Source organism: Camelus ferus, chromosome 17, assembly GCF_009834535.1.
Source record: "Camelus ferus isolate YT-003-E chromosome 17, BCGSAC_Cfer_1.0, whole genome shotgun sequence".
Taxonomy (NCBI): Eukaryota; Metazoa; Chordata; class Mammalia; order Artiodactyla; family Camelidae; genus Camelus; species Camelus ferus.
The window spans coordinates 25,913,594-25,939,976 of NC_045712.1; the positions used below are offsets into that span (position 1 = coordinate 25,913,594).

At 44.9% G+C, this 26,383-nt stretch overlaps 2 protein-coding genes across 2 annotated transcripts in view; both read left to right on the forward strand.

Annotated features, from left to right (window-relative positions):
* The first annotated feature begins 2,384 nt into the window (after positions 1 to 2,384).
* Positions 2,385 to 9,216, forward strand: QARS1 (glutaminyl-tRNA synthetase 1). The gene is made up of 24 exons (XM_006174139.3): positions 2,385 to 2,529; positions 2,675 to 2,822; positions 3,194 to 3,303; positions 3,471 to 3,546; positions 3,770 to 3,834; positions 4,372 to 4,425; positions 4,568 to 4,628; positions 4,974 to 5,045; positions 5,173 to 5,258; positions 5,431 to 5,517; positions 6,070 to 6,169; positions 6,284 to 6,362; positions 6,444 to 6,552; positions 6,651 to 6,781; positions 6,889 to 6,981; positions 7,080 to 7,217; positions 7,305 to 7,392; positions 7,482 to 7,625; positions 7,726 to 7,830; positions 8,020 to 8,112; positions 8,228 to 8,355; positions 8,445 to 8,511; positions 8,586 to 8,711; positions 9,078 to 9,216. Exons 1-24 carry the CDS (start codon positions 2,413 to 2,415, stop codon positions 9,126 to 9,128), a joined length of 2,328 nt encoding a protein of 775 aa, XP_006174201.2. The 5' UTR covers positions 2,385 to 2,412; the 3' UTR covers positions 9,129 to 9,216.
* Positions 9,217 to 10,877: 1,661 nt separating this feature from the next.
* Positions 10,878 to 26,383, forward strand: part of QRICH1 (glutamine rich 1) — a 40,549-nt gene continuing 25,043 nt past the window's right edge. Inside the window, 3 exon segments of the mRNA XM_014563832.2 lie at positions 10,878 to 11,231; positions 12,032 to 12,091; positions 20,701 to 21,030. Of these exon segments, the coding sequence (XP_014419318.1) occupies positions 20,722 to 21,030 (309 nt within the window). The 5' untranslated portion in view covers positions 10,878 to 11,231; positions 12,032 to 12,091; positions 20,701 to 20,721.

Genomic DNA, 26,383 nt, shown 5'->3' on the forward strand with positions numbered 1-26,383 from the left:
TCTAACTGCTTGGGGTTAGGAGTGGGTGTCTCCAGCTGGAGGGAGATGGGGAGCAAAGGTACTCATGAAGCAGGTGTTCAGGTAAGCCAGAAAGAGTGTAAGGCAACCCTAAAGGTCCATCCTTGCCCCCAAGCCTGTGGGATCAGACTTACAAGAAGCTCAGCATGTGGGTCCTGCTAGCACCCCTCAGTCTCAGCTTGCATTAGGGGTGGTGGTGAGCAAAAGGACCTCGTGGAGAAAGCTAGGCCTGTGACCAATGTTGGCTTTTTTCTATTGGGACAACAGCACAAGGGCCATGTAGGGTTGTTGGCCATGAAGAGGGGCCAGGAGAGCTGAGTGTGAGGCCCTGCAGTCAAGGGAGAATTACCAAGCTGGGTGTTGGTGCTGGCATACTGCTGAAGGGCCTGCTAGACATGGGCTGCAACAGGATTGTGCTTGGCTTTCAATGTGTGTAGCCCCAAATATCTGGCCACTGGTGGTCTGCATGTGTTGGATGCACTGACCAAGGGGCTCTCTCCACCTCTGACCATGGCCCTGCTGCTTCTGAGCCTGCCACATTACCCTTCTGTGGCATTTGCACAGGGCTGCTGTGGCCATCAGTACTGTGGTCACTACTGCTTCTTTGCTGTCAGTCTGTGCCACCGGGACCTGTCCGTGGGCCTGGCTGCTGGACCCTGCCTCTTAACACGCCACAGCTGGGCCTTCTTGGTTGCTGCCTGGCTTTTCTTGTTGATTTTTTTTTTCTTGATTTTCCTTAAAGTAGCGCCAGAGGCTTACACAAGCAAGCCTGTCCCCCAGGGCCTGGACCCATACAACTTCACGGTTCTGCTCTGTGCAAGTCATAGGGCTCCAGAGGACTGGCTGGCCTGCCACTGCTAATTGTGGCATTCTTGGTCGCACTGGTGGAGCTACCACCCCATCCTGTGACATGGAACCACAAGGTCAGCACCATGAAGGAACCAGTGAAGAGGTTACAGATAGACCCTGACCCCACTGAGGGGATCATCACCAGACCTGCAGGACTCAGTGTTGGTGGTGATGGTGCTGTAATGAATCCTGCAGTGGCATCAGGCACTCTGTTCATCATAGGCACCCTTGTGGTGAGCTAGGTACTTGCAGCTGTGGACTCAGCACAAGGCTGGTGTGCCTATGGCTCTGCTTCTCGTGCCTGTGTATAGCACCACTGCACTGCATCTCCTGCTTAATGCCTGCTCCTGGTCTTGGCTGGGCTGGGCATCAGGCTGGAGCTAAGGGGCTATGTGGAGCCAATACACAGGACTGGACCTGGATACTGATGTAATGTGTGGACCTGGCCTGTGGTCATGTGGTGCTCAGACATGGACTTGGTCATTAGTGAGATATGGCCACAAAGCAGGACACAGAATAGAGATATAGACTGCAATCAGGATTCTGCCCAGTGCTTGAAGGTCCAGGAATATTAGGGACACCAAGTTCTCTAAGACCCTGAGTTTCCATCCCAGATTTGGGGATCTCCTCACCATCCCACCATCAGCAGCTCCAGTTCCATAAAGAAAACAGCTTGTATGTCCAGCTTTACCCTGACCTTCCAGTAGGTCCTGGAAGTCCAGTGAGAGACTGTGGGGAGACTCCCAAGCACAATAGCCATCATCATGACTATTCTACCTCCTCTGTTCAACCCTTTCCCAATTGCAATAAAATATCCTGTCAAAAACCTGCATATGGATTTCAAGGTCTAATCTGCTTGTGGTTTTTCTGACATTTGAATACTTTGTTAAGGGGAATAAGTATGCCAGGAGATTTTAAACCAAATCACAGAACTTATGAAAGGTCCCTCCTGGCCCCAACCCTCCCCTCTCTTGGCCAGGTGTGTGTTCAGGTGGGTATACGAAAAATGTTGGTCTGCTGGGGTCCATCAATGGGCCATTAAGCATATTCTCTCCGCTGGAGTCTTGAGTGGATTTCCCGGGCTTCAGTTTGCTCATCTGTTTCTAAGACAGCTACAAAGCTGTGACGTCAGAAACGCGATGTGGACTCACGTTTGTTCCCAAGAACAGAATTGGGTTGGTCCCAAGGTTTCCAGGGCTTAAGAAGAAAAGTCTAAAAGCAAAGGGTCATGCCAGCGTCTGCCTCCTGCCTCGGTGCTGAACACCTTCCCTCCAGGACCGCGGCAAATCTCCCCTTAAAGCCCCGTCGCCCACTACTCCTTCATGGGACCGGGAGTACGAAGACGGAAGTGAGGCGCCCGGAAAACCCGGCTGTGATGCCTTCTGCCCTTTAAATGGCGCTGACAACTCTGGAGAGTCCCGCCCCTCCCCCAAGGAAGGACACCATTGGCTCTCCCAGACTGTTTCGCTCTCCTATTGGTCAGTGGGCTAATACTCGCATACAGATTGGCCCCAAAGTTTTCTTTCGGTTTCCGGTGTCCCAGCAATGGCGACTGTGGACTCCCTGTCGCTCTTCACCGGCCTCGGCCTGAGCGAGCACAAGGCCCGCGAGACGCTCAAGAACACGGCTCTGAGCGCGCAGCTGCGCGAGGCGGCGACCCAGGTACGAACCTAAGCCCCTGGCCGGGGCTGCCGACTGTGCCCCAGCGCAGCGCCCGGCCGGGTCCGGATCCCGACCAACCCACCTTGTCTTGCTCATGCCTCTCTTACCGGGTTTGGGGCTTATCTCCTAACCCCTCTGACCCCAGGCGCAGCAGACTCTGGGCTCCACCATCGACAAGGCTACTGGGACCCTGCTCTATGGCTTGGCCTCCCGACTCCGAGATCCCCGGCGTCTCTCTTTTCTCGTGAGCTACATAGCCAATAGGAAGATCCACACCGAGACCCAGCTGAGCGGTGAGACCCCTGCCTGTCCTGTCCCTTCCACCTCCAACTCTTCTCCCAGCCAAGATCCCTATCTACCCATTCTGACAAGTGCCCCAAAGTCTCTGGCTTACTAGTTCTATAATCTCCTCTAAACCCAGGCCCTGGCTCTGAGGGATGGAGGGCTACCTCTGGTGTGACTGACTAGGGAACTGTGTAGGTCTGAGGGAGAGTTTCCTTCAGAACACATGCTTCTTTCCTGTGGCCTCAGGGCTTCTCTAGAGGGGTGCAAGGCTTAATTTACCAGGAGGCCAAACTCTTAATTGGGGTTTCATGGGATTAGGGCCTTGTCTTCCTACTCTTTGGAACTGTGATGCACAGACTCCTTGGCTCTTTTTTCTCAGCTGCTCTTGAGTATGTGCGAAGTCATCCCCTGGACCCTATCAACACCACGGACTTTGAGCAGAAATGCGGCGTGGGCGTCATGGTGACCCCAGAGCAGATTGAGGAGGCTGTGAGTCTTTCCCCAGGCATTGGCTGCCTCCTTAGTAGTGACCCTGGAAAGTGTGGCTCAGTTTCTCCAACCAGGAAGACCCAGAGTGAGGGTGTGGGTGTGGGTATGGGTCCCTAGAGTATTGCTGAAGGACACTTTCCTGAACCACATGGTTTGGCTTTCTGTAGGTGGAGGCTGCCATAAATCGCCACCGATCCAAGCTCCTGGTAGAGCGTTACCATTTCAACATGGGGCTGCTGATGGGTGAGCTGGGCCTGGGGCAGAGGACTATATTGTTCTCTCTGGTTATGCCTTTTTTTCTAGGCATGAGTGAGAGGAAGGTGGGGGGAGAAGTAGGAACACCTTAAAAGTGGTCTAGCTGGGCCTAGGCTCTGGTTCCTGAGGTCAGCCAGATCCTTTTCTCGGGAAAGAGGGTGGGAAGTGTCTTCTTTTGCCTTTTTGCAGCTCCTTATGTTCATGTTTCTAGGAGAGGCTCGGGCTGCACTGAAGTGGGCAGATGGCAAAATGATCAAGCACGAAGTAGACATGCAGGTGGGTTCGTCCTTGAGCTGAAGCAGGTAAAGACCCTGCCGTAGAGAGGGCCTAGAGTCCACAGAGGAATAAATAGGGGTGGGAGGGGAAGAGACCCTATTCTTATTCTGATGGTGGATAGTAGAGCCTGGGGCGGTGGGGAAGCACCTGGGTGGGCAATGAAAGTCTTGGACCTCTGGGTTGTGCCTAATTTGGGGTGAGTTGCTTTATTCTGAATCTGTTTCCTCATCATAAATAGAGGGGAACATGGCCTTCATCTCAGGATGCTGGCAGAGACTCACAAGAGGGTGATGGCTTATTTTGATGCTGGGCCCGCAGTTGCTCTCTAAATGGATGTTTTTGTTACCTGTGTCCAGTATGGACCCTCAGGAGGGAAAGAGCATTTGAGGCTAGCAGAACCATGTGAGGAGCAGAGGTGGGATGGGCTATGTAGGTTTTTTTAAGGTGGTGCTGGTAGATAGGCCAGGAAGCCCTTAGGTGGATGGGATGGGTCAAGCTTTGACTTCTGGTCCAGTCCTGACTCTGATCTCTACCCAGGTCCTCCACCTTCTGGGTCCCAAGACGGAGACTGATCTAGAGAAGAAGCCCAAGGTGGGACTGAGCATCGTCCTGGGTCCCTAGGGATGACGTGGGGTAGGGTGAGACTTCAGGCTAGGAGAGGGAGTATCTGACCCTAGTGATCCCAATACCCTGCCCAGGGGAAGCCCTGACCCAATTTCTGGACTTCCCTCAGGTAGCAAAGGTTCGGCCAGAAGAAACAGCCGGGAGGTCAGCGAAGGATGTGGTGGAGAATGGTGAGAGGCTTGAGGCTCCAGTCACATTCAGTTCCCTGATTTCTGGGCTTTCCACCTGATGAGTCTTTACAGCTAGTCTCCTCAGGCCATTGGCTTACTCAGCACCCTGCCTTCTGCTGCAGGACTGGAATTCCTGGTGTTTCCTTTGTTCCCCTTACCCAGAAACTAGCCAGAGGAGGCCTGAGAAGTCTGGTTCTGTATCTCTTGTCTCTGGGGTTGGGGGAAGAGGGGACTGTTTGGTTCTATTTTGGTTGCAGGATATGGGTAGTACTGGCAGGCACCTCCCTGAGCTAGATGTGGTAGCTTTATCCAGAGAATAAGTTTTCCTTGATCTCTTCTCTGCAGGTGAGGCTGTTGGCCAGACCTTGTCTCTGATGGAGCAGCTCCGGGGCGAGGCACTTAAGTTCCACAAGCCTGGTGAGCTGGCAGGTTGAAACTGTGGAGGGAGGGCTAGGTCTGAATAGCAGCTCTTATAGCCAGGCCCCTGGGGTAGGGAGCCCTCGGCTGCAGCCTGGTGTCATCAGGCTTATTCTGGTCTTGACAGGAGAGAACTATAAGACCCCAGGCTATGTGACCACTCCACATACCATGGATCTGCTGAAGCAGCACCTGGAGATCACTGGAGGACAGGTGTGTGGGAGTATTGCCAGGCAAGCTAGTGCAATCATCACTTGCCTGGGGGTTTGGGCTGCCTCCGTACTACCCCACCTTACCTATCACCGTGGCCTCCCTGGGAAGGGGCATCCTTTAATGTAGTCTGAGCTCTGACTTAATTCTTCTGCTTCCATTTCCCTTATCTCAGGTACGTACCCGGTTCCCACCAGAACCCAATGGAATCCTGCACATTGGACATGCCAAAGCCATCAATTTCAACTTCGGCTATGCCAAGGTGAGTGTGTCTGGGGATCTGGTAAACAGGGTGACCACTTGTTGCTCCTATTACTGGGTACCAGAGAGGTGTTCCTACCTTTCCTGATGCTCTATAATGTGACCCAGAGCAGACAGAGGCCATGGAGGGGATACCTAGAAATGTGTGACAGATACCTAGGAATCTACCCCATTGGGCTTATTGGGAGAAAGCTCTGGGTGAGGCAGTGAATTCAAATTTAGGGAAATTCCCAGTGCAACCTCTTGGACTTAGGAAGAAGCTATGCTGGGTTCCACATTAGTATGAGATGCCTTGTTTAGGGCATTTAGATACAGGAAGAGGGGAACAGAGAGTATATCTGTGGTAGAGCGCATGCTTGGTGGGCATGAGGTCCTGGGTTCAATCTCCAGTGCCTCCATTAAGGGGGAAGAAAGGATACAGGAAGATGAGTGAAACTCTTTAAGACATTTTTAATTGTGACGTGGAGAGTTCTGAGAATAGCCCAGTTTGATGAGCTGGACTGTCTGTAGATGCTGATGATGTGGGAGTTCATGGATACTGCAACTCTCCTAGGCCAACAATGGGGTCTGTTTCCTGCGCTTTGATGATACCAACCCTGAGAAGGAGGAAGCAAAGTTCTTCACTGCCATCTGTGACATGGTGGCCTGGCTGGGTATGGATTGGGCAAGGCCTGGGCAGAACTGGTGATCAGTGGGCCTCTCCCTGGGCTATGGTCTGCCCTCAGGTGTCTGGCTGGCTACTAATACTATGTCTCATTCTGCCCCAGGTTATACGCCTTACAAGGTGACATATGCCTCTGACTATTTTGACCAGCTATATGCCTGGGCTGTGGAGCTTATCCACAGGTGAGGCCAGGGTCATGATGTGGTGCCAGACAGGCTGACCAGGACATAGCCATGCTGGGCACTCACACCCCTTTCCCACAGGGGCCAGGCCTATGTGTGCCACCAGCGAGGAGAGGAGCTCAAAGGCCACAATCCACTGCCCTCACCCTGGAGGGACCGTCCCACAGAGGAATCACTGCTGCTCTTTGAGGTGGGGTTCTGGGGGCACCACTGGGTCTGGGCTGGCCAGGATGCTGAGGATAAGATGCCCTTGTGCTGAGTGGCAGCCTGAGCCCTTGCTCCACTCAGGCAATGCGCAAGGGCAAGTTTGCGGAGGGAGAGGCCACACTGCGGATGAAGCTGATAATGGAGGATGGCAAGATGGACCCTGTGGCCTATCGAGTCAAGTATACACCGCACCACCGCACAGGGGACACCTGGTGGGTATGAGCTTGGGGTGGAGTTGTGGAGTTGTTGAGTGGGGCGGTGGACCGTGGGTAGGGCAGAGTGGGGCTGGATGGTGGGGCCCACTGCCTGTGCCCTGCAGGTGCATCTACCCCACCTATGACTACACACACTGCCTCTGTGACTCCATCGAGCACATCACCCACTCACTCTGCACCAAGGAATTCCAGGCCCGGTGAGGGAGCTGGCCCATGGGGTGGGTAGGGCCAGTGGGATTCCAGCAGCCCTTCCTGGTCGGCAGTGGCCAGTCCTGACTCTACCCTCTTACCCCAGACGCTCTTCCTACTTCTGGCTGTGCAATGCACTGGACGTTTATTGTCCTGTGCAGTGGGAATATGGCCGCCTCAATCTACACTATGCTGTTGTCTCTAAGAGGAAGATTCTCCAGCTTGTGGCAGCTGGCGCTGTGCGGTAGGTGTGGCTGTTTGGCTCACTGAAGGCTGCTGATACTTGTAGCATGTGCTGTCAAAGGCCTTTTCACCACCTCCTTGCCCACAGGGATTGGGACGACCCACGGCTCTTCACGCTTACAGCCCTGCGACGGCGTGGCTTCCCACCTGAGGCCATCAACAACTTCTGTGCTCGGGTATGGCCCAGTGGGCTGAGTGGGCAGGTTGGGGCTGAGCACAGCAGTATGTGGTTATGGCTGTGACTGAGGCTGACCTTACCTGCTAGGTGGGGGTGACAGTGGCACAGACCACAATGGAGCCACATCTGCTAGAAGCCTGTGTGCGTGATGTGCTGAATGACACAGCCCCGAGGGCCATGGCTGTACTGGAGTCATTACAGGTGGTCATCACCAACTTTCCTGCTGCCAAGGTAGGTTTGTGTCAGTGTGTGTGTCAGGTATGTGCCTCTGGATCTGGCTGTGGGAATCCCAGTGCCTAGTTATGACTCAGATACCTATCTCCTTCTATAGTCCTTGGACATCCAGGTGCCCAACTTCCCAGCTGATGAGACCAAGGGCTTCCATCAGGTCCCCTTTGGACCCATTGTCTTCATCGAAAGGACTGACTTCAAGGAGGTGAATGGGGGGAAGGGGTGGAGGTTCCTGTTTGCTCCTGAGCCCAGTCCTGAGGTCCTGTCATCTGTCATTCCATCTACTTCCTGCTTCAGACAAACCAACCCCTGCCAGACACATGGGTGGGGAGAAGCCTCTTGAACCTGTCTGACCCTTGCAGCCTCTTGTGTCCACCCCATTTCCTACCTCTAGGAGCCAGAGCCAGGCTATAAGCGCCTGGCATGGGGCCAGCCTGTGGGCCTGCGGCATACAGGCTACATCATCGAGCTGCAGCATGTTGTCAAGGTGAGAGCCAGCTGCAGCCTTCCTACTGCAGTGCCTGCTGGGGTGAAAGTCTCGGTGCAGCCTGTAGCCTTGGTAGTGGTCTCCAAGTCTGATTGCAGTTCCCCTTGACTTCCAGGGCCCCAGTGGCTGTGTGGAAAGCCTCGAAGTGACATGCAGACGGGCAGATGCTGGAGAAAAGCCCAAGGCATTTATTCACTGGGTATCACAGCCTCTGAAGTGTGAGATTCGCCTCTATGAGCGACTGTGAGTGAACAGAGCTGGGGTAGGGGCAAGTTCAAGATGGGCATTGCTGTGGCCGCCCAGTTGGAGTCTCACCTTCATTCTGGCTACAGATTTCAGCACAAGAACCCCGAAGATCCTGCTGAGGTGCCTGGTGGATTCTTAAGTGACTTGAACCCGGTAGGCTCATGGGGTGTGGGGTGAGGGTGGTGGGCCTCTCTGTCTGGATGGCTACCTGAGTTCCTTGTCTGTAGGCATCGCTACAAGTGGTGGAGGCAGCATTAGTGGACTGTTCTGTGGCTCTGGCAAAGCCCTTCGATAAGTTCCAGTTTGAGCGGCTTGGCTACTTTTCTGTGGATCCAGACAGCTACCAGGGACAGGTGCTTGAATTTACCTTTCTGTAATAATAGTGGCTACCATTCACTGTGCAAGCGCTTTCTTATTTAATCCTCACCACTTGATATGGGGTTCATGTTCTGTTTATGAGGAAACAGGCTCAGAAGTTAAGTTCACACACAAAATTTTGTATGGACCTGCTTTTCTCACTCAAGATAGGGGCAGGCATGGGGATTGTTAGAATCCTTTTAAAATGGAGGCCCAGAGCCATCCAGTCCTTGAGTCCTTTATAATAATAAAGTTATTAGGAATTGAAGTTTCTTGACCCTTGGCTCCTCTCGGATGAGGTGAGGGTTGGAGTGTTGTCCTGGTTCTGGCCTGGTGGTCATTCTTACACCTCTTCCCTCCAGCTTGTATTCAACCGGACCGTGACACTGAAGGAGGACCCAGGAAAGGTGTGAATTAGAAGCCCCATGGACCTACCTCATCCTCTGGAGGCTTGGGGTACCCAGACTCCATGTCAATAAAGAACAGTTTAATCCCCCTGGAGTCTGTGTTACCTCTCTGCCCTCCTAGCGCCTGATGGCCTAGAGCCATGCTGGGGTTGGGGGAAGGTGCAGTGCACACAGGGCTGACAGCTTTGAAACCACTGGTGCACTCCTTGGTGCTCAAGGGCAGGGGCCTGGGCCTGACTGGATATCTTCCACACCTGGTCTGAGGGAATGGCAGGTCCTGGGCTGCTGCTCCACTGTTAGGAGCCCTGTGTCAGAGGGACCTGGAAGGCTTGTGTCTGCCTGCATGCCTGGCTCCAAGTTCCATCATTCAGCTAGTAATTGAGTGCCTACTATGGGCCAGGAACAGTGAGATGAGGAAGACTTGTGCAGTGGCCTTCCAAGTCCACCATCTAGTTGGGGAAGCAGAGGGTGACCAGGCACTGTGCAGGAGAGGTCTCCCTGGGGCCTGTGTGAGGCTGGAGGAGCTTCCTGACCCTGCCTGGGCCTCAGAAAACTAATCTCAGGAAATACCTCCTGAGCAGAAACCCAAAGGACTAGGAGTCCACCAGAGCAAGGGGAACAAGTGCAAAGGTCCAGAGGCCTTTTTAAGAAAGATCCTATGGTAGACTGGTTGCCCTCTGGGGCAGTGTGGGCTACTGGTGAGGCCCATGTGCGCCTGCAGCTTTAACACTTTCCACATTTTCCCTGTATACAAACACCAGGCTACTGGAGGCCCGCTTTAAGGTGGACTGGACTGCAGAAGGCTGAATTAGGATGACAGCAGATGGAGGGTGAGGGGTGGGTCCCACATGCTAGGGACTCCTGGAGTAGAGTGAGCAGGGGCTTCCAAGGTAGGGTGCAGCTGGAGGCGCTGGGATTAGGTCAGGGGTTTTGGGGGGCCACCTTAAGTAAGAGGCCGGGCTCCGCGGCGCGACCCAAGGAGGCCCGGGAAGACAGCAGCAGGGTCCACAGAGCGAGCTTGGAGTCCTGGCTTGCCCAGGCTCCTTGGCTAGGCCGAACTCCAGCCCTGACTCCGCCCCACATGGAGGGGAGTCTGAGGGCGGGGCTCTCTGCCCCACCCCCCGGGCTCTTCTCTTTGCTATTGCAGCCCTAGGTTCGGCCCTTCTCTTCGGCAGAAGCGTTCCCTTTAAGTCTGGCCAGGAGGTAGCCTCAACTCTCGCGGGATTCGATGCTTCAATTATCGCGAGAGAGGCATTCAGCACCCATTGGCTGGGAGGGTTGAATGTAAGATGGCGCCCAGGGAGCTGTGAGGGGAAAATCCTGTCGGTCTTGGAGCGGCGACGGCAGAACCGGGGCCCCGAGCGGTGCGGCGGGGCCAGCGGGTAGAACGGCGGCGGCGGCGGCGGCGGCGACGTCGCCGGGTGAGGGCTCCAGTGGGGGCAGGGATGCGGCGAGGTTGCGGCCCTGAGACAGCGGGCCCACCCCACACAACGGCGGGCGGGGGCGGGCGGGACGCTGCCGCTGGGCCCAGGAGACCTCGGGGCGGCTCCGGAGCCGAGAATGTCCCTGGGCTCGCGCGCCCCCGCCCCCTGGGTGGGGGAGGGGCGGGTTGGGGATTCGGGTGGGCGCGGCGCGCGAACGCGCGCCGGTGCTCGCGCGCGACCGGGCCTGTTTATACGTTCGGGCGCGCGCGCGCTGTGCGGCCCTCCCGGTGCGCGTGGCCGCTGACGTGCGCGTTCCCGGCCCGGATATCTCTGTTCCTGGAGCTGCAGCCCGTGGGCCAGAGCAGCTTTCTGGGGCGCGCGCCCCGAAGCCGGGGGTCGCGGGCGGGCGGGCGCGCGCGCCCTACTGTTGGGTGGTGGCACCGCTGCGAGGGCGCGCGGGACACCTCTGCTGCGGGGAGGGGCGGCTGGCGGGCGGGCGCCTCGCAGTGTGTAGAAGGTTGCGGGTTGGGCCCTTCCTGCTCAGGTGACGTCCCCGGACCGCCGGGGCCTAGGCCTAGGGAAAAACCAACCAGCTTTGCGGTCTGCCTTGCGGCCCCGCTTCTTTGCGAAGCGGGCGAGATTGCTGGATCTCTAAGAATGCGGTGTTCCGAGGCCCTTGTGCAGGGTGGGTGCTTGGGAGGTTGCTGTCCTGATTCTGAAACTGATCCCTGTTGGGTTTATGAGAGCGGCGAACCCCCTCGACTTTATTCACCTTGTTTTGATGCTTTGTGCTAGAGAGGGAAGGCAAATCCTAGAAGGCCCTTCAGTGGTACCTGCTTTCTTGTCATTAGAAAGTAATTCTACTTGAGCACAATTCCTACACGTCACCTCTGTGCGCTCCGGAATGGGATCCACTTCTTCGGACGCTGTGGAACCACCCAAGCTCTAAAATGACACTTTAAATCCTTAAACGCAGCCTTTCCCTCTATGTGAGTGGGAGGGGCTTACTTGTATTCTGTTATGTTAAGGGCCCGCTATTGCTCAGCCAAAAAGTTGCCGAAGCAAAATTGAACAACCTGAGAATCTTTTCTTGTTTTGTAAATCCAAAGTTCTCCAGCAGAAATTCCTAAAATCTGCCTATGTCTCACTTTTGATGGAGGATTTCAATCCGTTTCAGCTCCCCGCCGTCCCCCCCCCCCCCGCGCCTTGAAATCCCAGCACTGTGTTCTGATGCCAGGGGAGTTCTAGGTTTGTCCTAGAGAAATGTGCACTTCTTTTTCCTAAGACAAAACATCTGCTAGTTTATATTTTACAGTTTTGCTTCATTAAGTTGAAGGAAAAAGAAACCAAAAGAAGCTAACAAAATCAATAAAATTGATAATGATGGGGTACTTTTTCCTAATATTCTGTATTATTTTAAGAACAAAGTTAAAATTTAATAAGAGGCTGAGGGTGGAAGGAACTTCTTTGTTCTATCTTCTTCAGAATGTTACAAGTCTTAAGAACTCAGGACAAGCAGCAGAAATACATGCAACATGGTGACTGGTGAGTTAAAATCGTTCATATGCTGGAAATACGTGTGCAGTTTTTTTTCCCCTGGTAATATTGAAACATTACACATCCTGCCAATCATTCTGGGTGCTGTCTGCCAGAAACTGCTAGGTGCTGGAAAATTGAATATGTGGGACAACTGCATCTTTGAATCCAGCTGGTTTGCTGCTTGAACAGTTTTTCTCTCTTAAAATATAAGTCAGTGCAACTTTAAGGTTTTAGCATGACAAGACATCAGCTTTTCTAAGGACCCGAATGGTTCAAAGACAAGCAGTCAGGTTAACCTAGAATACACTTAAATTTTTAATATACCATTTAAACCTGCTTTTTCTGGAATATCTTTGTTTTTAACCATTAAGTTTGAGATCTGCCTTTCAAATTGGTGTCTGTACAAAAATTTTTTCATAAGCTTATTATTAAGATTTACCTATTAAAAGATGTCCTACTTCCAGTCCTCTGTGATGAATAATTTGTGTATGTCTTCATGAACCTCTGCCTTTCCACATCTCCTTTCAGCTTATGTTGCCATTTTAAAGGAAAGATCAAATAGTGTTTGAATTTTCTTGTAAATTTGAATTGCTCCAAAAAGGTAACCAAAGTTAGGAGCTCTGGGTGTGGCTGTCTTCTATCATGACAGCTTCAGAATCTTTCAGAAGGGATTTCTTCCTTCAAGCTTGCCTGTCTTCTTTTAACTTAAGTGCAAATTTGTCTTTGATGTGCCGTGCTTCTTGCTTGTCTGTTTTTTAAATGGTCACTTTATCTGTAATGGTCTTATTTCTCAGCCTCAGAATGAGATGTTACATGAACACCTGTTCTTTTCAGTTACTTTGTATATAGGTTCCTGCATTTTGTTCCAGATGTTATAAGTTATTAGTCCTTTCCAGGCTTCAGTTAAGTGCTTTGTTAGTTTTTCCCTAAGTGTCACAGTGGATTGTGATTTCTAATTGTGGCTGCAGGAAGAAATAATAGATTAACCCCTTGCTTTTCTGGAAAGAGGAAAAGAATGGTTTCACACTTTAGGCTGGGGCAAAACTGTAGGAAGAGCTGGTAGGCTGTGTCAGAGAGCTTGTGTGTGTGTGTAAAATATCTATCTATATTAATTCAACTGATCTGTATACCGTTTAATGAAAAATTATAAAGTGAACCACTGTGTAGCTAGCACCTCGGAACTAGAACAGTGCCAGCACTTCTGAACCCTTCATGGAGCCCATCCTGGTCACAGCTTCACAACTCCTATTGCTGTTCTGACTTCTGTGATAATTGTATTTTTTGTTTTTCTTTTTAGTACCTTGTACCCCTCAACAATGTAATTTTATTTAATTTTGAATTTTATATAAATGGAGCCATAATGTATCTTATGTTTTCTTTTAGCTTTGTGCTTGTGAAATTCATCCACATTTTGTTCATTCATCCTTGTTTCTATATAATATTCTGCTGGATGAACATACCATAATTTATTTTTTCATTCTATTACTGATAGACATCTAGAATCTTTCCAGTTTGGGGCTAGTAAGAATGCTACTATGAACATTATTGTGTAAATACCTTTGTATATGTGTGTGTCATATACATCTAGGAATAGAATTGCTGGGTCATGTGGAATGGATGTTTTTAGTTTCACCAGATAATGCAAACAGTTGTACCAGTTTACAGCCCATCAGTCGTTGGTAGGAATGTGAATTAGAAAAGTTCCTAGCTGAAAGTATGTTGTCCAGAACTAGAACCATGGTAAAAATGCCCCTACATCAGGGATTCCTGTCTGGTGAAGGTATGGGGCAGATGAATGTTCCAATGGGATCATTTCTATCACAAACCCTATAGTGGGTTAGTATCTTTTTTTTTAACCTCCAAAGAATTTTATAAAACTAGTTAATACTTTGAACAAATACAAAATAACTAGGTAAGAATTAAAATTACGCACTCTAAACCCAAGAAAGCGGAGACACCATTATAAGCCAAATCATTCTCTGAGCCGGTCATCCCAGGTTACAAAAATGCATAAAACAAAACTTGTACTTTTTAGGCTTAGTGAAGAGAAATAAAACAACTCCAGAAAGAGGGCTAGTATCTTTAAGAATAGAAATATGTCTCCTAATCTCCTTTGAAATGACTCCTTAAGTTAATTAGGACAAATGTGGCTGCAACTTCTTAAAATGGGTATTGATTTTTTTTTTTTCCACACAAATGTATTCTTCAAACCAGAACTAAGCTATGAGGATTCACTGCTAATAGATGTGAGCCTTGAAAGGGGCCCAAAAGCATGACTATTGGGTAACCAGGAAGAGGCTGGGCTCTGAGACAGCTCCTGGTGTCTTCTCTTAATCCATCACATATTCAAGACCCACTCTGCAGAGCTGCATGAGGAGCCAGGAAGAGTATCAGATTTGAGAGGACCCAAGAAGGGGTAATTCCCCTGAGTACTTAGACCTTCCTTTAGCACCTAAATAGAAGAAAGAAATTAGCAAACTGAAATGTAATAGATTGTTGCTTTGGACTAACGTTTGTCTATAGTACCATCTTACGTCCTAGTGATAAAATAATTAGAATAATGATAACATTGATATATCTCGGGTCTGCTTTGTGTCAGGCACTGTGCTAAGCTCCAGTAGAAGGAACTACAGGGGAAATACCATTGACAATATGTGTGTTGTAGTGAAAATTTCCTGAGTCTGTTGTTGAGGGGTTGGTTTACCTGTTTATTGTTTTGCAAAGCAGCTATACTTAAAGTATTCAGAAGCAAATGCTTGTTTACAGACTCCTCCACCCCAGTGAGCCCCAGAGTGTTTTCCCCTCCATTTCTGACTCCAGAAATTGGGAGTACTCAACTCCCAATTCATGTTTTCCAGAAGTATTCTAGTTAATCAGTTTATTTATTGCTCTCACCAAGTCTTTGACTTGGAGCTAATTAAGAATATTGTTTGTTTTAGGGTTATACAGAGTAGTTTCGTTAAGTTTATCCATTTTTATTTCTCTTGTTACCAAGGCTTAGCATTGTGTATCTTGTGAGAAACATCTTGAAGTTAACAGTCTCCATTATTATGCAAGCTTCTGGTGCTTGGTAGTTTTGTTTGTATTTTAAGAGTTTCAGATTTTGACGGAAAAATCAAACTGTGATCAACCATAATTGTTAATGTATCTGTTACTGTTTTGTGGTATAACTGCTGTGCAAAAAGTGTTACTTTTTAACTATGTTTTTGGTTTAATACAAATTGTGGAGAATACAGGAGTGTATTAAACAGGAGGAAATTTAAGTCTTACTGTGATTTTACACCATCCAGGCATAACTGCTGTTAGCATTTAAATGCAATTTTTGCCAGTTTTTTTTCTTATGTACACAACTAAACCATACAGGGATAAATAAATAAAATTGTATTGGTTCCCTTTTTGTACATAATGTATTTCTGTGCCATTAAATTTTTAAATTTTAAGCCAAACGTTTTGGTGGGAGGAGGGATGGGAATCTTCTTTTTTTATTTTTTTAAGTAACTGTGTTACAGAAAGATCTGTGGAATCATACACAAAAAGCTTAGAAGCAGACCTTCTTTATATATATTTGGTATATAATCACAGTGGCATTTTAAATCAGTGAACAAAGGAATTTCAATAATTCAGTAAATGGTAAAGGGACAATTTGTTTGGTCTTTGGTAAAAATAATATTAGGCCTTTACCTCACACTATGCAAAATAAATTCTAACTAGATCAAAGCATTGTATAAAAAATTACACTGTAAATTTAAAGTCTGTAGATGAATGACTTTATGGTAAAGGAGAACTTTTTCTGAGCATAAAAGCAAAGGAAAAAACCATTACCACTATTAAGAATTTGTTTAATTTTTCTCAGCGTTTTTCTTTACTCACTGACTAGTCTGAAATATTTAAGTGTATATCTGAAGCTTTTTGGCTTTCCTCTCTTCTAAGCAGCACTTTTGTGTCAGGTCAAATGCTGACTTAGTGTACTTTCATTATTGGGATGTGTCAGTCTGGTAGATACTGCCAAGTGAGCAGGTTAAAAGGACAAGAAATGAAGCCATGTGTGTTTTAGTCTATAAATGAGCAGATTGGAATGTTCTTTCAGATTGACTTTTTCTATTATATATATGTTTTTTAAGTACTCCATTGAATCCATTATTTGTTAATATTTTTTAGCTTCCTCTCATTTAGTGTTTCTCAAATGATTCTGTGGACTTTACAGAGTCAGTGAAGAATCTCCTGAGGGCTTAGTGAAAGAAAAAAGCAATAGGAATTGGGAAGCAGTGGCTTCTGCTTAGAGCCAGCAGTAGACTCTAAGCTTGGAGCACTGCAGAGGGTTTTTTATATTTTGGAGTCAAAACTGCTTAAAACATATGGCTAGCTACAAACCAAAAGGTGATTTTATAATAGGATATTTCAAAAAATTTCACAGTAGAGAACATAAAGAACCTATGTATGAACCTTTATTAACATTTTCTAAGTTTTATAGAATTTTTTCTACTTCAAGATGTTGGTCTTTTCCTTTTTTTGATGAAAACTTAAATACTGAACTTTGAGGTTTTATAACAGATACTTTTCCAAGCTTTTATTCCATTCTTACTTGCCCTTCTGCTCAGGGAATAAATTTATATTTGGACTATTCTTGTAGTGGCTTTTTTGAAGGTAGTTTTCTAGAAGTACTGACTGATAGGATTTATTTGGAGCAAATTGGTTTTATTGTTGGGACCTTGATTATTTAAAAAGTTTGATTTGATATGAAATGCTGTGTTTTAAAACTAAAAGGTTAAACAGAAGCTGTACTCAGCTAAATTCTTGTCAAGAATAGAGGGCATGGAAGTTTAATTTCCTTATCTTACATGGTGGGAAGTCCAGAAATACTGTAAAATTAATAAGTCTACGAGTAGAGATTTACAGCTATGAAAATGGTCATGACAAAAATTAAAATAAGACTGAGCAAGGGTTAGTGAGAGGAAGGTAATCTATTTTTTAATTATTATTTTTTAAAACTTTTTTTATTGAGTTATAGTCATTTTACAATGTTGTGTCAAATTCCAGTGTAGAGCACAATTTTTCAATTATACATGAACATATATATATATTCCTTGTCACATTTTTTTTTTCACTGTGAGCTACCACAAGATCTTGTATATATTTCCCTGTGCTATGCAGTATAATCTTGTTTATCTATTCTACATATGCCTGTCAGTATCTACAGATTTTGAACTCCCAGTCTATCCCTTCCCAACCCCCTCCCCTTTGGCAACCACAAGTTTGTATTCTATGTCTATGAATCTGTTTCTGTTTTGTATTTATGTTCTTTTTTTAGATTCCACATATGAGCGATCTCATATGGTATTTTTCTTTCTCTCTCTGGCTGACTTCACTTAGAAGGACATTCTCCAGGAACATCCATGTTGCTGCAAATGGTGTTATGTTGTCGGTTTTTATGGCTGAGTAGTATTCCGTTGTATACACAATGGAATACACCACATCTTTATCCAGTTGTATACACAATGGAATACACCACATCTTTATCCAGTCATCTGTTGATGGACATTTAGGCTGTTTCCATGTCTTGGCTATTGTAAATAGTGCTGCTATGAACATTGGGGTGCAGGTGTCTTTCTGAAGTAGGGTTCCTTCTGGATATATGCCCAGGAGTGGGATTACTGGGTCATGTGGTAAGTCTATTCCTAGTCTTTTGAGAAATCTCCATACTGTTTTCTACAGTGGCTGCACCAAACTGTATTCCCACCAGCAGTGTAGGATGGTGTCCTTTTCTCCACAGGAGAGAAAGGTGATTTAAATGCTCTAAACTTACCTTTGCTAAAGTGTTTAAAATTGGTAGATTGAGAACCAGGAGTCAAAGCATACTCAGCTGTTTTTAACTTTTTATTTTATACCTTCCTATACTATTTGAACAATTTTCCTAAGAAAATATATGTATTCCTTTTACCCTCCTCCTCCCAAAAAAAACAAAGACAAAAAAAAAAAAAGCAAAAAGTAGGTGGGATTTTATACTGAAAAGTGAAGAAAGCTTGTTTCTAGGAAGAAAAGTTGGTGTAATTCTGCTATATATTTATTATCAGACTTCAGATGAGGCTTAAGCCTCCTTCATTACTGAAACTTCAAAGAGTGAAGGAAAGTAAGGTCATGAGGAAGATTCTGTGGACAACTGAGTAGTATTTGTGTGAAGGTTTTTCAGTTCTATAAACTTAATTTGCAGTGTTTGATACAGTAGCTATGATTCAAGCAATGTCTTAAGTATTTTATGTGAATGCAACTAATTGTTGAAGAAAATATATTTGAGGAAGTATAAATTCCAGTTGCCTTCTGCTTTTCTTCTATAATGGAGGTGAAAAACTGAAATGTGTACCAGCATGGTAGCAAACTGGTTAATGACTATTCACACAGTCTTTTCTTTGTCCCTTTTCGAGCAGAAGGGTATATGTAATTGGATATTAGGGTCACATATTTTGAACTTTGTAATGTTGTTGGTCTGTATTATGAGAGATGCCTTCTTAAGAAGGAAATTTCAATTGTGATGCTTTTATCAAAAGGAAGCTTTAACACATTCTGTGCCAGTGTGGTGACTGTGGGTCGCCTACACTGTAGTGACCTGCTCTGAATATGTAACAGAAGGATGAAGTGCTTGGCCTTGTTGCTCCTCCTGCTCTTTGTGCCATGAGTATCATTGATAGTTTAGTCTTGAGGTCCCATAGCAGACCTTCTAAGTTTCTGCTCTGAGAAAGATAACTGAAAGCCCTTGCAGCAAAGAGAAGGGAGAATTGGGCAAGGGAGATGGTTAGAAGAGAGGCGAGAAAGGGACGAACAAGAGTTAAATTTCAGAAGACTAGAGACCATCAGTGACAGTTTCACCTTGCACTCCCCTGACCTGTATTTGTGTCCTCCATAGTCTCTTGTGCGTAAGGTCCCTGAGAAGTGTAGGCACTCCTGAGAGTAGTAGCATAGGAATTTTGATTTTAGACAGGATGAGGTATATGTAGTGTTCCTTATTTTTGGAGGAATGTATTTGCAGTATATTACGGGCATCAGTATAAAAGATTTATTGCTGGGTCTGTGCTTGAAAGTGCCCAAATACAATTTGTATACTATACTTACAAAGTGCCCCACAGAAATATTGCCAGTGTCAGTAAATTAACAGTAAGGATCATGTTTTTCCTTTGGTCTCACTCTTGCCCTGGATAAATAGAATTTTTTTTCCTCCCAAGGTATAAACTAACCATTTACTAGGGAAAAGCATACCATTTATGGTTGTGAATTATAGTTGTTACAGGAACAGGGTCATAATCCTTGTTCCACATTGAATTCCAAGTGCAACAGATATACAGAAAGTACCTACATGTGTCAGCCATTCAGAGGACCAGGACACAGCCCTGTCTACCAGAGTTTAGAGCCAGGTGGAAGATAGGAGATGAATACCCACACACCTTTTATCTGTTAACATAGACAGTGAAAGAGAGACTAATATTTCTAGCCTGATGGCTCAAGGAAACAAATCACTTTCCCAGACATTTGAGATTGACTGAGTCTTTTTCTGGCAAAGAGATTGACTTTGTTTTCTTTGCTTTCATATTCTGCCATTGCTTTTGTTCTGGAGGTGGTACTGGTCAAGAGAGAATGGTATGAAAGCAGCAGTGACAGAGTACTCAGCAGTTCATAGATAGATTGCATGGTTGTCCCCCAGTTAACTGAGAGCTGCTGTCCATCCCTGCTGATTAATTCTTAAGGTAAATACTGAGATGAAAAATTTGCAGAATTGATTTCCGAACGTTAGTAATGACCTAGTTATTTAATGTACTATTCAACTCGTTCCCCCAATTTTAATAATATTAGTTACTATTTCTATGGCACTGTCTGTATGTCAGGTGCTTTTCTAAGTGCTTTACATATATTTAATTCTCATGTCAACTTTGTGAGGTAAATACTATTTTAATTCCCATTTTATAGACAAAACTAAAGTTAACTGACTTGTGTAGGATTACACAACTAAGGAGAGATCGAGCTGGGATATGAACCCAGGAAGGCTGGCTCAAATCTGCTCTTAACTAGTAAACTCTGCTACAGAAGAATGTGAGCAGAATATGGCAAATGGGATTTTTGGTGTTTCTGGTGGGAGATGAAGAACGCATGCCTTGTCTCTAGGGTTTTGCCACAGCTAGGTGACACATACCTGTCCCTTTGCTGTAGGACATAGTTGGCAGTGGAAATAGAACATGTCAGTAGGAATACCTGCTCCTAGCTTCCTCTGCGATGGTCACAGAGCAGTGTTTGCATGTGACTTTTATTGTCCAGTGCTTGGCTCTGTGGAGAAGATGGAATTGGCCTAGAGCTGGGTGGAGAGTGTATTTTCAGCCCATTTCATCCAGTATTGTGACGCATGCTTTTGTTTTTTGTTTTCAGTGTGTTAGTTTGATTTAAGAAATGTTTATGGAAACAATTTTCAGATGCCATTAACTGAAAAAATAATGTTGTTTAATAAAATTTTACTTTGGATTCCAGATATGCACAGCTGCCTTGAATATTCCACTATGGTGTAAGAGTGATTGCTCTGTGCATTTCAAGATGTAAAAACAATGGCATAATTTTGAGTTCTGTCCATTTATTTCTAGGAACCCTAAGGACTCTGCAATATGAATAATTCTCTGGAGAACACCATCTCCTTTGAAGAATACATCCGAGTGAAGGCGCGGTCTGTCCCGCAACACAGGATGAAGGAATTTCTGGACTCACTAGCCTCCAAGGGGCCAGAAGCCCTTCAGGAGTTCCAGCAGACGGCTACCACTACTATGGTGTACCAACAGGGTGGGAACTGCATTTACACTGACAGCACCGAAGTGGCCGGATCTTTGCTTGAACTTGCCTGTCCGGTCACTACCAGTGTTCAGCCACAAACCCAGCAAGAACAGCAGATACAGGTTCAACAGCCACAGCAGGTTCAGGTAAAAGGGAAATGTTGAGGTGCATCCTATTTAATAGACTTTATTTGCCATCAGAATTTTGGTTAGTAGAGCATCACATCTATATACAGATGGTTAGAGGTTATTCTCACTAGGGAGTATTCTAGGGGTTTTTGAAACATTTTATTTAACACAAGGGCTTTCATAGTTAACACTGACTAATAATATTTGCAACTGTTGTAAACTGAAAAGACCACAGATACTTGCCTCTTGCTTTGCAGAACTGAACAGTATAGAAATTGGGGTCTTCTGGGACTGGATTTTGATGTGTTATAGCTGTGTGTGACTGAAGCTTCCCTTCTGTCTGTGTCACCCAGAGGAGATCAAGAACATAGAAAGGCTGGTCTTAGCTCATTACTATAAAGCATGATATTTGGAACTTTTAAAATTTTATTTAAATTTTTTTGTGTGTAGTTTTTCTCTGAGAGGGGAGGTAATTAGGCTTATTTACTTATTTATTTTTGGAGGAGGTGCTGGGGATTGAACCCAGAACCTTGTGCATGCTAAGCATGCACTCTACCACTTGCGCTATATCCTCCCACCTAGAACTTTTTTTTTAAAATGGAAAGGCTGTCATATTTTAGTGATCTTCAGTTAGTTGTATGGTTCCATGACTCAGGTCACCTGTAGATTTCTAGGCCTGCATTTGATATTTATAAGCCTTAAGAAATGATACTAATTGATAATAAGCTTACTGAAAAAGGAGAAACTAGTATATTTGCTGAGAAGGTACAAATTTTTCTCTTTATGGGGTCCTTGTGTGAAAGTAAATGTCTCCAGTTACAATTGCTGCTCTCTTGCTACTGTCTGTTGTGGTTGCATTTCATTTTGCCCTCGATGACTTTTCCACCAAGAGTATAGGAAAGGAAGTGGAACATGATGGAGAGGCAGGAGTCTGAAGAGATGTGTTTGTTGAGATAGAAGTCTTGGCCCCTTTGCCCCTTAGGAATGTAGGTGGGAAAATTAGAAGGGCTTTGGAGTTGCAAATTCCTGGGTTTAAATTTGGCTTGAGCTTTTATTTGTTAACATGATCTTAATCTTTTTAGCTCTAGTTTTTCTGTCTGTCAATAGGGTTAATACTATTTAGTGAGACTGAATGAGATAACAAGAAAGCATCTGGCACATGAAGGGATGCAGTCGTTTATTCCAGTCTTTGTAAGGAAGGAATGGTACAGGAAAGGTAAATCAGAGAAGGCTGACTTTTCGGTTCAAGAAATTATTCTGCTGTTATTTACAGCTTGGACCTTCTTTTCCATTAGATTAAAATAGTTTGGGATTTGAGTTTAAAGTGTAGTTTAAGACTTTATGTTCAAGATGGCTAATTGAGATCACCTATTAACATCATCATCTTCCCCAAACCTCGTGTAAATGAAAGAAGAAATACAAATATAATAATAAACCCATGAGATAAGTACAATATGGTGGGCTCACATGTATTCATATTTTCCCATTCTGAGTGACTGAAAAGATACTTTAAAAAAAATTTTTTTTTTTCCTACCAGTGCTAGAAAAAACAAATACCATCAAAAAAACCACTAAATCTGAGAAATTGCTGTAAGAGAGGATGCAAACAATCAGATGACAGGAATTCATGTAGGAGAAAACTTTTGGGGAAGGTGGAACAGTTTTCAGGGTTCCTAATCTGAGAAGTGGAGATTCCAAAGAGCAGAAGGCTACCCTGGGGACTCTTGGGACCTGTGGACTGGGAGTTGACCAAAGACTTTAAAATAGATACAGGCTCGTGTGTCTGCCTATGTTATGAGTAGATACCAGGTATAGGATAAGGGTGGCTCTGCTGATCAGTGGACAAAGGATATTATTCTGTTAGTGAAGTAAGGCAGTCTGCTCCTTTTTTGGAAATAAAGTCGGATACCTCACATAATACAACTAAGGTTCAAATGGGTTGAAGAGTCAGATAAAAACAAAACAATGAAACTGTTAAAAGGCAGCATAGAAGATTTTTGTAATTTTAGGTTGTGGAAAGCCTTCCTAAGGAAGAAAGTAAACTCTGAGATAGCTTTCCCAATCTTTTTTTTACCCTGAAGGTATCTTTGAAATAATTTTCAGGTCTCAGGGAATCCTTGCATAAAAATTACTATATTTACAGCTCATGGAATGTTAACTTGATCAGCAAGCGATATAATAATTCAATAATAGTTATCAGTGCTCTTTTGACAAGAATGATACGTATTTTTTTCTATGGATCTACATTTTGACCACCTTGTTAGGGTACTTTTTATGTGTGATTCTGTTCCCCACATACAGGTTGTCAGTTTTAATTCAAGTTATTGTGTAGAGGAGAATTCATTTGTTCCTTTTTAAAAAAATTTCTTACTTGAAGGTTTTTTGCCTTATTCTGTAGTCCTAAAAACCACAAATTTCTACTGTACAAGTTGCCAAGATATAGTTTGTGGTATATGATATGTGCAAGAGTAGTTTTTTCCCCCTTTATTTAAAATTAAAGATGACCTTTTAGCCAACCTTTCTTGAACCAAAGGGTAGTTAAGCCTTGCTTACCTTTCTTGAGACTAGTCTTTCTTTCCTTTTCATAAATTTTTAAAGTTCTTAAAGCAAATTTATTTTCATTGATAACTGGCTTAAGCCAGATGGATTTAGTTTTTTCTAGAAGTTGACTTTCTAGATTGAATTTAAATAAAGATTGAAGAGTGATACTAATTAATGTTACTTACTTGAAAAAAAATTTTTTTTAAGGCATCTGGGATTCCAGGCATCCTTTTTTTTTTTTTTTTTGGTCAGTGGTTGGGGAGGTAATTAGGTTTACTTGTTTATTTTTATTTTAGCAGAGATACTGGGGGATTGAACAAAGGACCTTGTGCATGCTGAGTATGTGCTCTACCACTTGAGCTATACCCGCTACTTGAAAATTGACAATTTTTATAAACCTAAAGCTATCAATATCATAAACCAGACAATATTAATAAATATATGGCTAAAGATACAACTTTAAATAAGACTTTGAAAAAACATTTTTTTTCTGAGTGGTATCAGTCTCAAATATAGGCCTAGCAGTTACAAAATTATTTTATACACATGCTGGCTTCTTGATCTCTTTTATAGGTTTCTGTACTAAAAGTAGCACATGAGGCATAGAGAGGTTAAGTCATCTTCCAGTAACTAGCATTTGCACCCAAGCTGTCTTATCTTGAGCCTGTGCTCCTAGCTAGTACTCCTAATACACAAAGAATTTACAAACTAGAAAAAAATACTATAGTGGAAAAAGAAACAGAGGATATAAATAGCATATCAAAAGATGCTTCATGTGACTGGTGATTATGGAAGTGTAAACTTTAAAGTGAAATATCATATTTATTAAATAAAAAAACATTTATAAAGTTTTTACCCAGAGCAGCAAGGGTATGAAAGGATAAATTAGTGTATTTGGCAATACACTAGAAGTGAATTTGGCAATACTTGTCAAGTATTTAAGAATGCATACCTTTGGCCTTGCATTTGTGTTGACAGATATGTGTGTATGTAAGGATATTCACTGCTGCATTGCTCGTAGTAGTAACATTAGAAACAAGTCACTCTTTCAGTAAGGGAAATGGCAAATAATGGTACAACTGTAGTGTATTGTCCTATGCAGCCAGAAGAAAGAGGTAGATCTATGCATATTGACAGAGTAGAGTGTTTAATATTTTCAGTTTAGTACTGGCTTTTAACATATGTAGAATGTAGTAATCCTTAAATAGTAGTAATAAAGCCCAAAGTAGTAATTGGAATGGGGAGTGGGATACTAAGGAGGAGAGCTTAAGTTTTTTTTGTTTTTTAAATTAAACATGAATTACTTTTATAATAAAATCAAAAAGTGTTGCTTGGGAATATTTTGATTTGAGCATATAGAGCATTGATCCGCAACCTCTTCTTCCCTATCCCAGACATCTCCATATGTCTGTGTTGATGTGTAAACCCCTTTGCTAGATGCTTGAGTATAGCCTTGAACAGGACAGAAAGCTCACTGCTCTTGTGGCACATACATTATAGCTGGGAGGGGATAGATGATACATAAGATTAACAAAACTTGTTATATAGTGTGAAATGCAAAGGGAAAAAACAAATCAGATGGGGGTGGCCAGGGTAAGCCTTAATGTGTGGGTGACATTTGAGTTAAGACCATAGAGAGTTGGCGAATGAGCTATGTGGTTATCTGAGGAAAGAGCATTCCAAATCAGAAAGCCCCAAGGTGAGAGCTTGCTTATTTGAAAAACTGCAAAAAGGCTGTGTAACTAGAGTACACTGAGTGAAAGGATGAGACTAGAGAAGTGACGCATGCACTGAAATGTGGAGCTGAACAGACCTGTCTTCTCAACTCAGGTGTTAAAGGGCTCTTTGCCCCATAGTGTTTTCAGTCTAACCCTTTTGGTAAGAATGAAAAAATGCTTATATTAATGTTGTTTGAAATTTCAAAACAATTTGTTACCTTGAAGGCAGAGGTGATTTAAAATTAGATTGCTTTATTTTTAAAAAACCATCTGTCACCATCCCAGAGAGTTTGTTCTGTCCCCATGACTTTCTCATCCATCCAACCTAGAAGCAGCACATCGGTTTTTGGATTTAATGTAACAGTTACATCCTTAGAAAAGTTTAGTGAACTGATGGGAGACAGTTCTATGTCAGAGGTTAATTAGAAGAGTAACTATCTGAATAAAACTCACTGTGTTCCTTTACTCTCTGCTACTACCACACGCAAACTTCTGGCTACCAAATGTATGTGTTTTTTCCCACAACAGCCAGTTTTTTAGTCAGCTGGCTGACCTGTAATTCAACTCAGTTCTGACACTGTCTGCTTAAGAGTTAGCATCAGATCCCACAAGCTAAGGGATCGGTCTCACAAGACTGCCCCCTACTTTAGACACTAGTCGCAAGTCCCAGGTTGTCATGTGTACTTCTGACTAACTGGCTGTAAATTGGGGTTCTTACTACCTCTCCTTGAGTTTGATGGTTTGCTAGAACAGCTCACAGAATTCAGGGAAACATGTTTAGCAGTTTATTATGTAATAAAGGAAATGATAAAGGATACGGATGAACAGCCAGATAAAGAGATACATAGGGCAGGATTCTGAAGGGTCCTGAGCACAGGAGCTTCTGTCTACATGGAGTTGGGGTGCACTACCCTCCCAGTACATGGATGTATTCACCAACCCTGAACCCCATACTCTTGGGATTTTTATGGATGCTACATCACATAGGTGTGATTGATTAGTAAGTCAATTTCTAACCCCTCTTCCCTCTCCAGAGAATGGTGGTTGGCGCTGAAAGTACCAGGTTCTAATTATGGCTTGGTCTTCGTGGTGACCACACCCCATCCAGGAGC

What these genes read in the sequence shown, in the direction of transcription:
- QARS1 (XM_006174139.3), top strand. Translation starts at nt 2,413, where the DNA reads ATGGCGACTGTGGACTCCCTGTCGCTCTTCACCGGCCTCGGCCTGAGC. An exon ending in CACCGCACAGGGGACACCTG is followed by an intron (nt 6,782 to 6,888) that starts GTGGGTATGAGC and finishes TGTGCCCTGCAG; the next exon opens with GTGCATCTACCCCACCTATG. An exon ending in TCAACAACTTCTGTGCTCGG is followed by an intron (nt 7,393 to 7,481) that starts GTATGGCCCAGT and finishes CTTACCTGCTAG; the next exon opens with GTGGGGGTGACAGTGGCACA.